The 13,036-nt window shown below is 35.1% G+C and overlaps 1 protein-coding gene across 1 annotated transcript in view; it reads right to left on the reverse strand.

Annotated features, from left to right (window-relative positions):
- Positions 1-2,466: 2,466 nt before the first annotated feature.
- The window catches only part of FYTTD1 (forty-two-three domain containing 1), a 39,317-nt gene continuing 28,747 nt past the window's right edge, over positions 2,467-13,036 (reverse strand). Inside the window, 5 exon segments of the mRNA XM_020986030.2 lie at positions 2,467-4,998; positions 7,457-7,583; positions 9,175-9,249; positions 11,532-11,619; positions 12,054-12,148. Of these exon segments, the coding sequence (XP_020841689.1) occupies positions 4,903-4,998; positions 7,457-7,583; positions 9,175-9,249; positions 11,532-11,619; positions 12,054-12,148 (481 nt within the window). The 3' untranslated portion in view covers positions 2,467-4,902.

The following is a 13,036-nucleotide window of genomic DNA, read 5'->3' on the forward strand; positions in this document are numbered from 1 at the left end:
CAGATTTCTAGGATTAGAGATTTATCAAGTAGTACCTGATTCTTTGTGACAAAGGAACTGGAGTGGTTTGCTAATTTCCTTCTCTGGTGGATTAAGGCAAACAGGTTAAATGACTTGCCCAGTATCAAACAGGAAGTAAGTGTCTGAGACAAGATTTGAATTCAAATCCTCCTGACTCCAGGTCCAATACTCTATCCAGTGAGCCACCTAGCTGCCTCCCAGGATTAGGGGACAGAATGGACTAATGGAATCAAGGCAACAAATGTACACTTTCAAGAATTTGGCAATGAATGGGAGGATAAATAGGATGAAATCATTAAGATCAAAATAAATGCAGGAAGGAAAAAGTAAAAAAGGATACAGGGAAAAAAAATCTGGGTAATATAAAAAGTTATCCATTAAAAATGTTATTTTTTAAAAAGTTCAGAGAAAAGATAATGAAACCTACCTATCTCCCTTCTTTCAACAGAGGCAGGTGACTAAAACAGAACGTTTTATGTTATTATCAAATATGGTCCCTGTATTTTATGTTCTTTTGTTAGCTTTTTCTGTGATTCAAGGGAGGGTTCAATTTAGAGGGGAGCAGGGAGAAATATTTCCAAGAAATGATGGGTGTAGAAATTCTTAAAACAGAACAAAAATCAAATGAAAGTTTTTCAGGGCAGGGGGGATCCATTTTTCTTTAAAGATAGTGGAAGGATCAGAGACTGAATATATGAAAAGAAAAGGAAAATGGAGGAAGCAAGATCTTGAAAAACTCATGAAGACAAAGGATGATGTATAGGGATAGTGGGAGAGATAATGTGGTGTATCAGGTGAGAGAGCCTGGTTTTGAATCCTGACTCTGCTACATACTACCTTTGTAACAAGTCAAATTCTCAGGTTCCATTTCAGTCCAGTCAATTGGATTAAAGGATCTTTAAAGGTTCTTTCCAGCTCTAAATCTGATCTTGTTTTTTCAATAATGATGAACAATACAGTTAATAGCATCTTTCGGATGTTTGTCATGCCATACCAACAACAGAAATGTAATTGTAAGATCAAAAGAAAAGGTTCCCTGATGCTTTGCTACAGTAAGATAGTTCATTCTACCAATAAAGATCTCAACTTATAAGTCCCTTAGTAGATAATCTTCATGAGTTGCCATGGGAAAAGGAGGAGTACTTCCAGTTTAAGTAAGCTGATCCTCAGATGCCAGGCACCAGCTCAAGCTCTCCTGCTTGGTAGAACCTGAAAGTGCTTGTGTTATGCTAACATATCTTCCAGAGTGACCTTCATGCCTCAATGAGGCACCAGAACAGTTTTTTACACATTTTGTTTTATGCTTGGTTTGAAATTTATATTACACTTTTCAGTTACTATAACTTTTATACCAATTATCTTATTTGATTCAAACAAGAATCCATTAAAGCAGATTTTGTTTAAATAAAATCTGGGACTGCTTCATTTTTTGTCATTGAACTCTCAGAACTCAGTATGGGGTGGGATGTCTAATAAATGCTTTTGATGGGTTTTTAAAGGATAGTGTGAGATTTGGAGCTACTGACTTTCATAAAGTCACAGAACTAGTGAGTCAGGACTCCTAAGTTCAGTGATGTTTATCTTGTCTCATACTGCATAAAAGTAAAGAGATCATGTGATCCTCTCCCTAGACTATCCATTCTAACAAATAATCATTCATTACTTTGCATGACTTCATAATTATTTTTTGTTCTTCTCTTCCTCACCACCTAAACTAACCTTTTTAAAGGTTGGGATGCTATCTGTACCTTACGTGTTTTTTTGTATTCCTCTGAGTACCTAATACAGTTGTGAAAATATAGATGTTTAATGATTGCTAGGTAAATGAATTTAGCTCTCCCTCGGCTCTCCCTCCTCCACCACCAATACAGGTTCAGCTATCTTAGGAACTATCTGTGTAGAGGGGGTGAGGTGTGGGGCTAGTCCTGTGATTTCCTTAGGGTGGGGCACCTTTCACTGAAGATACTGCCACAACCAACTCCGAGCAACAAGGACTCTGAAACTTCATTTTCTAAGTATGGCCTGGGAGCTCTGAGATTAAGTGATTTGCTTAGCATCACAAAGTGGGAAAGGCTAGACTCAAAGGATTACTCTCTATTCAATAAACCAACCTTAAATAGGTTTAAAAATCACATCAGAAATGGTATACCAGTCCTTCTTTAGAAGTGGAGACATATTCCCATGAACAGATGCTACCATGTCACTATGAAAATTTATTGCCAGGTGTCCAACTTGTGTGTGGACCTCTGAGTACACAGGTTGATTTAATTAGTGTAATGTCAAAATATTTTTAAGCACTCCTAAGTAAATACTTAAAGCAACCTTGCTCCCCTGCCCACTTAAAAAAAAATTGTAACCCTTTTCCTTTTCATGAAGACCCTATTAAAACCACATAATGTTACCTTAGGTTACCATTTCAAGCTTTATAACTAGGAATAGACCATGTGAAACCTGCAACATTTTATTTTTAAAAAAAATTAACAGCTTCAGAACAGTTCCAAATGTAGTAACTTTTCCAAAAAATACCAAAAAGTACAGTGTAAAGCACCTTCTCATTAAATACAAACTTTCTTTTCATGATGCATTGCATCAATGTTTTGCATCGATCTTGATGCAAAAAGAATTTTATGTTGCATCCTGGAACATAGAAATTGTATACACTGAAACAGGATGACTAACACCAATTAGCTGCTTAAACTCCAACAGAGGGGGCCTTTTTACCCCTTAACAAAACTGACCATTTTTATGTTTGTTAAAAGTCAATACTCAAGAATTTCAACTTAGTTGTAGCAAATGCAAATTTGTATTTTTAAAAAGAAAACTTTAGGTTGAATAATGTTATGGAAGCATTAAGACAAGAAGCTTGAGAAACCAAAACCAGTCCTGTTGCTTGATGTACTTAATGTAAACATTCAATAAGGGATTTCAAAATAAAACATCACCTACATTACTTTTGTAGAATCATTTCCAAGACTAATGTAATAGGAAAACAAAAATAATTTTTACTCCTCTTTCAGTTTTTTCCACAAAAGATTATGGTAGCAAACTTGTATTCAGGTTTTGGTTTTTTTTTTTAAATCATCAATGAAGCTGAACCACCCTCAGTTTAAATCCCATTATTCTTGGACTGACTATAAGCTTTGTATCTATGAAAATGATTTGAAATGGGTCCCCAAGGTCTCTATTAGAAGCAGAAATGCCCTAACAGCAATTTTAATTTACTTTTGGGTATGGTGGCTGACTCCTTATAATTCTTTATCAGTATAAACCAGAAAGTTACTCTCATTCGGACTTGACTTCTTTGGTATATGCACATAAAATGGCATTGACAGCTTTCTATCACTAGCTTCTTAAGAGACCAAGATAAAAAAATCCAGAAGGGGCAAGAGATGGGGGGAGGATAAACTGAAGAGATGGGATGGGGGAAAATTTTTCTTTACACGGGGAAATAAAGTCAACACTCAATGTGATCTAAAATCCCTATCATCTTTTTTTTTTAAATGATGTGGCACATCAAAAAAGTCAGGTTTAGAAATGACAAGACCTGGAAATGAAATGTTCCCTCTGTATTTTGGCTTCATACCACTCATAGTACACAACTATCTAAGGATCCCTCAAGCACACATTCTTGGCACAACAGACCCCTTAAAACCCAAATAAAATTACCATTTCTCTGTGTCTCAACATCACTCCATTAACATGAAGTTGGTCACAAGTATAAAACAAGATCACAGCCTACCCTCTGTCTATTATCTCCTTTCTTTCTATTTGACAAGTTAAAGTTTACAAAAAAATTTTTTTAAAGGGGTCACTTTCAACATTTTTTCCAGTATGTTTAATGAATGTAAAATTTAACATCCCAGATGGGGGAGCTCGGTACTTTATGGATGTTAACTTTACTGCTGAGATGTCTAACAAGGCAGATTCAATTTATACCAACTGTTTTAAAATATGATTTGACCTGGTCATAGGTACAGGTCTCAGGTCTATGGCCAGTCTAGAAAATACATATAACCTACATGTGAAGCTTCAAGTCCCATCATCCATCTCTTTGACTAGCCATTCCTTGAACTATTTCCTTTTTCATTTCCTTCATTTGATAAAAACTTAAAAGTGAGGTTTTTATAGGAGATATTCTCCCCCAAGGTCACTATAGGTAATTATGCAAACATGCATTTATAACCCTTAAACACACTGAGACTAATGTCTGAAGTCAAATCTCTTGCTAAAATATAGTCACTACAGACTTATTCTAGAAAAGTAAAAAGGTATACTGGGAAATTTACCTCCTGTTGTGGACCCATTGCCTAATAAAACTTTGATGGAGGAGAAAATAACAAGTCTCAGGTACACACATGCAAACACTGAAATTCTGAATTTCCTGACAAACTTTTTTGTACCCCTGCTGATGAAATCTATGCCATGTCAAATGCCAATCAGAAAAGAAATAGAATGATACAGACTCATACCTCAGAGATTTACAATGGACATATCTATGCAATGTGAATGAGTAAAGGAAAGAAAAGATACCAAATAGCACTATCAGAAAAATAATTAACTTCTACAGGTCTGTTGCATGTATGTTGCATGAGAAACCAAAGAAGAAAGCTACCCCTTTATCATCCAATTAAGTCCATGTAGAATTTTCTGTCAGACCAAAAAGGACATCTTTAAGAATAGATCAGGATTTCCCTGGTGTTCTCTCAAGGGATTACTTCGTACATTTAAAAAAAATACTATTCCAAAGTAAAAGCAGTAATAGTTATTTAGATTTGTCAGTATCGAAACAAAGTTCCATGGAATTTCTGGGACACACTTTCTTCTGTCAACTCAACTTTTCAAACAAGTAGTTGTCACTCAAATGTCCCTCTGAAAGAGGATCTATCCCACAGTCACAAAGCGGCTTCCTTTATTCTGAGTGAGAGCAATTCTTTGTTCCTTCAGGATTCCAAATCGCTCATTCAAAGTCATCCCGGTCTAAAAGAAAGAAAAAAAAGTTTAACAACTTGACTTCAACCCATTCAACCAAAATTTGACTTGGAATAAAGAAGATGTAATTATGATTCAGGAGAATTTGTAGTTACAAATTTATATCGACAAGATTAGTGTCACCAAATCTTTTCTCCCCCACCCCCGCCAAAATTGTCTTTTTGCCTCTCCTATCACTGTAAATGCTATGTTAATTCTCCAAGTCAACTACATTTCTCAGTAGACCCTTTCAATATGATCACAATATCACTTACAACTGCTCCCTCTTTACTATTCCCACTGTTAACTACCAAATGTAGGGTTTTTTAAAAATCATCTTTTGCTTAGAATACTGTGACAGGCAACTCTATTTTCCTTGATTCCAATCAATAAACCCTCAAATCCATTGTACATATTATGGCCTACCCAGATCTGATTTTTTAAAGTAATTCAACTGAGAGCAGCAAATGACTCGCCCATCTATGACCCCCCCACAGGATTTGCTTAACTCTTACGAACTCATACTTTCTAGTCAATTTGGTTAGAGGAGGAGAGGGAGGCAGTGCCACAATTCACAAAGAATCTACATCTAAAGAGGGTGTCACTGGAGAACTAATAAACTGTGGAACAAATACTGGTGAAGAAAAGAAAACGTAGGACCTGAAGTCATTGTGAAGAGAATATGGACACAAGGGAGTGAAACACAAGTATAATAATGGCATAAGGGGTTCTACTAGTATTTCATAAACCCAAGAAGATAAATTTCCTAGGTGAAAGGACTCCTCTCCTATTCTGACAACAAATGGGAAAATGTGAAGGCAATCTCGAAGACATCAGGTTTCTTATGGCACAATAAATACACAACCTAAGTATTAAAGGTCATATTTTTTATAAATTTGACTCAGTTCCCTAAAGATTAGAGAAATAAGGCCTTTATAAGAAATTTACTATAATTCCTCCCTTCCCCCATTTTCCGTTCTCATTTTGGCTGCTTTCGTTGTGCAAAAACTTTTAAATTTCATATAATCAAAATTACTGATTTTACTTCCTGGGACCCTCTCTATCTCATTTGGTTCCAAATGCTCCCCTTATCCAAATCTGACAAGTACATTTTCCCATCCCTCCCTAACTTACTTGTGATATCACCCTTTATGTCTAAATCATGTACCCATTTTGACCTTATCTTGATATACTGTGTGAGATGTTGGTCTAATCCTATTTCCTCCTAAAAATGCTTTTAAGTTTTTCCAGCAATTGTGGAAGAATTCTTAACAAGTGACAGGAATGATAATAAAAATAGGCGATTTCAACTACACAAAACTGAAAAGCTTTTGCATGAACAAAATGAATTAAGAGTAAGGAAAGAAAGGAAGATATCAATGGGGGGAAATCTGCATCAAATATCTGATAATAGTCTGACATCCAAGACATTTAGAGAACTTGCACAATTTAATACTAAGAACCATTCTCCAAAGGATATCAAACAGTTTTTTTTTAAAATTGCATCTAAGATTCACTAACAGAGAAATGCAAATTGAAATAAAGCTGCAGTTTCACCTTACATATCCAACCAAGTGGCAAACATGACAAAAGATGGAAGTAAATTAGAGGGCTACAGGGAGAGAGGCACAGTGACATGTTGTTGTATAACTATGAATCTGTGCAACCTGACTGGAAAGAAATTTGGAATTACACTAAGCAATTGTCTAGAATGCCTGTACCCTCTGACTCAAAGATCTCACTGCTAGATATATACTCCTACCCAAGTCCAAAGATATGGTCCCCCATACACCAAAATATTTATAGTAGCATTTTTTGTAGTAGCAAAGAACAAGAAAAAAAGTTAGTTGGAAAATCGTTACATAAACTACTGTACATGAATGTGTTAAGGAATATTACTGCAATGCTACAAATGATGAATAGTAATAATACAAAGAAGCATGGGAAAACTTATTATGAACTGATGTAAAGAGAAGTAAGCAGAACCAAGAAATCAACATACACAGTGACCACAACAATGTAAAAAGAAAAGAACCAATTGAGGATTGGGCAATTAATTATAATTATCAAGGGTGAAAAAAATGCACCTCTCTCTTTGTTCTTTGCAGAGATGGGAGTTATGGGCATAGACATGCATACACTATCAAAACTTGGTTGATATTTGGTTTGGCTTTAATTTAGGTTTTAGTTTTATCTATTTTTCTTTCTTTTTATTTTTTGTTATAAGAATAATTCTCTAAGGAGAAGAGAGGGAAAGGATATATTTAGGAATGAATGTGATAAAAAACTTTTAAAAAAGAAGTATTCCCTAAAATCTATGAAGAAAAAACAGCTATTAACACAAAATACATTAAATAGTTACTATGTATAAAGTATTGTATTTTGTAAATGCTGTTACTATTATTTTGTTAAATTAAAATGGACCCAGTTAAATCGCTTCAAGTACTACAAAGAAAATAAAATTTACCTGTTTTCCAACACTATTTATGTCAAATTGTAAGGGAACTCCTTTAGGAATCTTCTTCTCTTCAGGGTGATCCCTTTTCATCAGAAATGATGGTATAGGAGTACGAGTTAAACGGGGTCTCTGAGCTCTATTAAAAAAAATTTTTGAAGTGAAAATTAAATTGGTGCAACAACACTATAAAAACTAAAAGAAAAATTTTGTATATAAGATGTCTTGACTGGCATACAAATCCTAATAAACCAGCAGTATTTTTTCATTAATGAATTAAAAATTTTAAATATTGTTCATAATGTACTCATTACAACACTGATTACTATGGCTAAATACTTCATGTATAGTTTCTATAATATGTCTGTTTGGGAAATAAGATATTTTGAGAAATAAAACATTCTGAAGAAACACTTAAATTCACCTGACTTCTCCCCAGTAACTGTCCTATAAGGAAGAGCATGAAGTAGTGGAAAGAGGGCAGGCCTTTGAGTCAGAAAGACCAAAGCTTAAGTCTCACTCTCAATACACCAAAGTTATATGACTATGGGCAAATCACTTAACCTGGCAGTTTCCCAGGTAACTCTCTACAAGTTACAATGGAGTTGCCAATATACATTGATGAAGAAAGTTTCCAAAGTCACACTGGCAAAAATTAAAATATCCTAACTGATTTCATGTTCTGAAGATTAAATTGGTGAGAAGTCACTCATAAAAGACTCAACAAATGGAAAAATAAAACTTTCTGTTTACCCTGGCCTCCCTTAGGGAGAACAAACTGTCAAGTTAGGAACTCATGCCCATGTCAGTTTGCTTTATTTCTTATTTCTGTACCTTATCTTAGGAATCCTAAAATAGGATGGATTTTAATTGATTTGCTTCAAGTTATCAAAGCTGAGTATTTCTTATGTTACAGGTTTCTTAAGTCTTCTTTTTTTGGGGGGGGGGGGAGAAGGGCAGCAGACAGGGAGAGAAGGCCCTATGTGGTCTATATCCCTAAACAAGGAGAAGAGAATATTCTAATTATTTTTTTTGGGGGGGGGGCGGCAGCGGTGGCAATTTGGGTTAAGTGACTTGACTTGCCCAGGGTCACACAGCTAGTAACTGTCAAGTGTTTGGTCTCAGGCTGAATTTGACCTCAGGTCCTCCTGACTTCAGGGCTGGTGCTCTATCCACTGCGCCACCTAGCTGCTCCTCTAATTATTTTCTTAATGGAGTCACTAAGTTACTCTCATTGACCAGAAAGTGGCCCAAGCTTTGAAGGACATAAGATTAAGTACCCTTTCAAGGCCATGAAGAATTTCATACTGTGCCGAAACAACACTGGCAGGTAGTTCAGCAGAAATGACAATGTGCTGTACAAACTGAAGAGCCAATATACCTGAAACCAGTCATTCACTTTAAATCATTAAGGCGAACAGATCAAAACCAAAAGAGCCCTGGCTAAAGCTTTCTTAATCTCTAGACAAAAAGATGACGAACTAACTATTCAAGGTGATACATGGGTTAGAATGTAGGACTACTATTCTGATACCAATATAAGTCTCCTAGATCACTCTGCTGAAACCTAAATATAAACTGAGAAAGCTGAATCTCTAAAATAACTTACTAAAAAGTGAAGTGAAATGTTTATGCAAACTAATTAACTGGCAAAATTCCATTTTTAATAGCATTTCACTTTCCACAAGCTTAAATATTAAGTAGGCCTAATGGCAAAAAAATTTACTTACACTGAAGGATGAATTGCTCCAGGATTGTCAATGGATACAGTCAAAATCCCTCCATTTGTGGTAGAAGTTCGCCACCTAGTTAAAATACATGAAAATACATTATTGAAATGTAATTCACATGAAAATTGACATTCTGTTATCACTTTAATTGTGTGAATTTTAGTCAAAAAAAAGTTTGGAAGAGATTTAAACTTAAAACATCATTCTCTTAAAAGAATGCTGAATCAAAGTGATTTTATTTTAAATTTGATTAAAAAAGTCTTGTCATATCCTATGTTTAAATATTTCTGATACCTAATTTTGTGTTAATCACTTTTCTATATAAATCCACTTGTTAATGACACCAGTTTTCCCAGTTATCCAAAACAGACAACTGAAGATTCTCCATTTCTACCTCTCTACCATCCCCTATGTACAATCTATCACTAAATCCTACCAATTTTTCCTTTATAATCCTTTCCTTTCTATTTATATTGCCATCATCGTAGTCTAGGCCTTAACATGTGGACTATTCACAAGGGAGTCCTATTTAACCTCTCTATCTTCAATCTCCGCTGCACCCCAATTAATAACAGCATACTGCCACCACACTAATCTTCCTAAAATAATATTTGTACCAAAACAATGTCTCACTTTTAAAAAGCTACAACTCCCTATTACCTGTTGAATCAGTACAGATCTCACTTTACCTATGTAACTTCTCTCTCCTCTCCCTTCTCCAATGTTCTAACTATGATTGTCTTTTCATCACTTCTTAACTGAGCATGCCTTAAAAACAGCACCTTAATTTTCTTTCAAGGCCCATTTACAATTCCCCTTCTTTCATGAAGTACCCTCCCCCTTATTCTATTGAACACTGATATCCTCTCCCTACTTAACAAAGAGTAGTACTCATTGAACCATCATACACTTTGACAGTTACCATCTTCAAATTTTTTGGAAAGGACTTCAGCAAAAATAATTTAATACAGCATATCCCAATCAGCAAATAATACTTCAGAACACTAAGAAGGAACTATAAGACTGTAATCTACCCTATATTGCCCAAGTGATACAGTAATATTTAATTATGTGAAAAAGAATTCCACGTTAGTGATTATCTTTTATATATTCTGGAATTTCCTATTTCATGGATACACATATGCATAATTAATTAAAATGTATTGCCATTTCATCACACTAATTATAAACTGGATTACCTCAATATTCCCATACTGCTTCCAATTTTACAAACTTGATTACATTTAACTTCGTGTATACATACTTACACACACATGTATATATGACCTATTATTATCTGAATGTGTAAATCTGTTTCTGTTTTATCTCCCCAACTTTATATGCTAGGATATGACGCATCATCTGTTTATTTAATAGTTGGTACAAAATGGTTATTTTAATAAAGTAGCTATGCAATTAAGAAGCAAAAAATTAACTAAGCATTTAAAACCAGCCAGCAAGTTACTTTTGTCTTTCTTAAAGACAAATTAATTTCTTTAATACAAACTGCATCATAAAGTATCATTTTCCTTGGTCAGGAGGGGAATGATTCTTTACTGAGGTTTAGTTTAAAGCAAGACACCCACCGAAACTTTAAAAATCCCACTGCAGTATGTCACATCATCTCAGAACCCTAACTCCAAGATGAAATGAGAGTGAGAGACCATACAATGGAAATCAGCTGACACTTCTTTAGAAGAACCCACTTTGAAAACAGGACAAATACTATTTTCGTTCTATTTTATACATGAGGAAAACAGACAAAAAGAAGTTAAATGATTTGTTTAAAGTCACACTGCCAGTCAGAGTGAGCACTGAGATTAGAATCCAAGTGTCTTCCTTTATATTCCACTGTCTCCTACTATGACATCAAAAGGATATATAAACCATCATAACCCTTATTTTGGAGGCCAAAAGTTCCCTCAAAAATATGTAATAATGGTAATAAAAATATATCAGTAATGTTCCAAGTACTAGAATTGTTCATACAAGCAGAATTAAATCTTTTTTAAGCACAGAAATGTTAGTGCAGCCCTGTTGCTGATGGTAACTAAAGATGGGTTCGCCTATAAAATCTGTTATCAGTTCTATGGACACACATGGATTAATGATGCTATCATTCTACAGTCTACAATCTTTAAAGTTTCTTTTCCAAGTGAATACTCCTTTAAAACTCAAAGATGGGAGTGTGGAAGAACAACAAAAAAACTAAGCAGGAGCTATTAATTTTAGGCCCACTATCCAATTTTCTTCCACTTCATTTTAACTTCTTTTAGTACTACCACACACGCTCATTTTGGTAGCTGAATTGATGCGTTTTTAAAAATGACACTCTAAAAATACAAATTTAAACTTACTGACGAGTTCTCTTTGCTGTTGGTTTGTCTAATAGTTGTCCTGGGTGTACCTGGGCCTGAACCTGAAAAAATAAGCAAAGCAACTGTTCTTGCAGAAAACACAGGATTTCAGCACAATAAAACTTTGCCACAGAACTACTTTATTCCTTAACTGAAGTGTAGTGATGGAATAAACACAGAATTGAGGGAAAAGCATCACTAAAAAGCCAAACAACTTCAGCTATTTCAAGCAATATAGATTCTAAGCATGTCCCCATGATCAACCAACTAAGGACTCATGTATTACACCCTTAGTAAACACACGCTACAAATTAAAATGAAATAAAAGTTTTCAGAGGAAATAAATTTTTTAGGAGAGCCAAGCAAGCAGGGTACATAAGAACAGATGTTCATAGAGGGTGCTACTCTCCCACTCTCAGAGCACTTCTTTTTCACTGTTCCACCTACACCATGAAACCACACCCGTAAATGACCATTGTCATAACTGGTGGCTCACGGTCTTCTTTTCTGATGTCCCCATACCTTAACCTCTTCTGAAAAGAAAGGTTGCCTGGCGTGTGTCTTTTTGCTGATTTAATTTAGTCCCATTCCTGGTGAAATTGACTGGAACATTATTCCTGTAACATTTATTAAAAAAAAAAAACACAACAGATTACCATGAAGATCTTAGACTCTTCAAGGCAAAGACTTCAACAAATCATGTTCAAAAGAGAAAGACTGAAATAATTCTTAATGAAGCAGAACCTGATTTATTTCTATAGGTACTTCAAGACAAGTTTCAATAGTTCAAACTTTGGGAGTCAAAAGCTGTTACTTCAACGTAGAAGTACTTTGCCATGGCAGTTTGCCAAGTCAGTAATAACATTAGACTTATCTGCCCCTCAAAATAAAAAAGTTAAGGAAAAAAATCTGACAAGCAGGGAACATTAATTTGCATCTGGAAAACTTAATTCTGTTTTTAGCTTCCTATGCAGATAGAAAGCTACCTATCTGATTCAATTCACTCTCTTGAAACCTTAGTGTACCCAAAGTAAATCTCCTGGTCATGTTTGTAAATTGAGATTGTCCCTTTCAAAAAGGCCATATCTGAACTTCATGAAATAAACCAAAATATGCGGATGGATAGAATAGTACAATGGAAAGAGTTTTGGGGCCCCAGAGTTCTGAAGTTCCAATTCCACTGGCCTGACAACTCACTTAACCATTCTCAATTTAAGCATCTGTGTCACAGGGATAATATAATCAAAGGAGATACTATGGAAGTGCTCTGAAATACATTAAGTCCTAAGCACATGCAATGAGTTGCCTCAGTGATTATAAAGTATAAACCTAGGTCTCTTCCTAGAGTTCAACAAGGTTGTTGATAAGAATGCTAAACTAAGACTTGAGAGGGCTCAATCTGTGCAAATGTCAGTAATCCAGCTAGTGCTTTTCAAAGGACAACCAAATCCAGGCAAATTAGTCCTTCTAACTCAGCTGCTGCTCTTAACTTCTCTGTGGCTTCC

Source organism: Phascolarctos cinereus, unplaced genomic scaffold, assembly GCF_003287225.1.
Source record: "Phascolarctos cinereus isolate Bilbo 61053 unplaced genomic scaffold, phaCin_HiC Scaffold_726;HRSCAF=1367, whole genome shotgun sequence".
NCBI classification, from domain to species: domain Eukaryota; kingdom Metazoa; phylum Chordata; class Mammalia; order Diprotodontia; family Phascolarctidae; genus Phascolarctos; species Phascolarctos cinereus.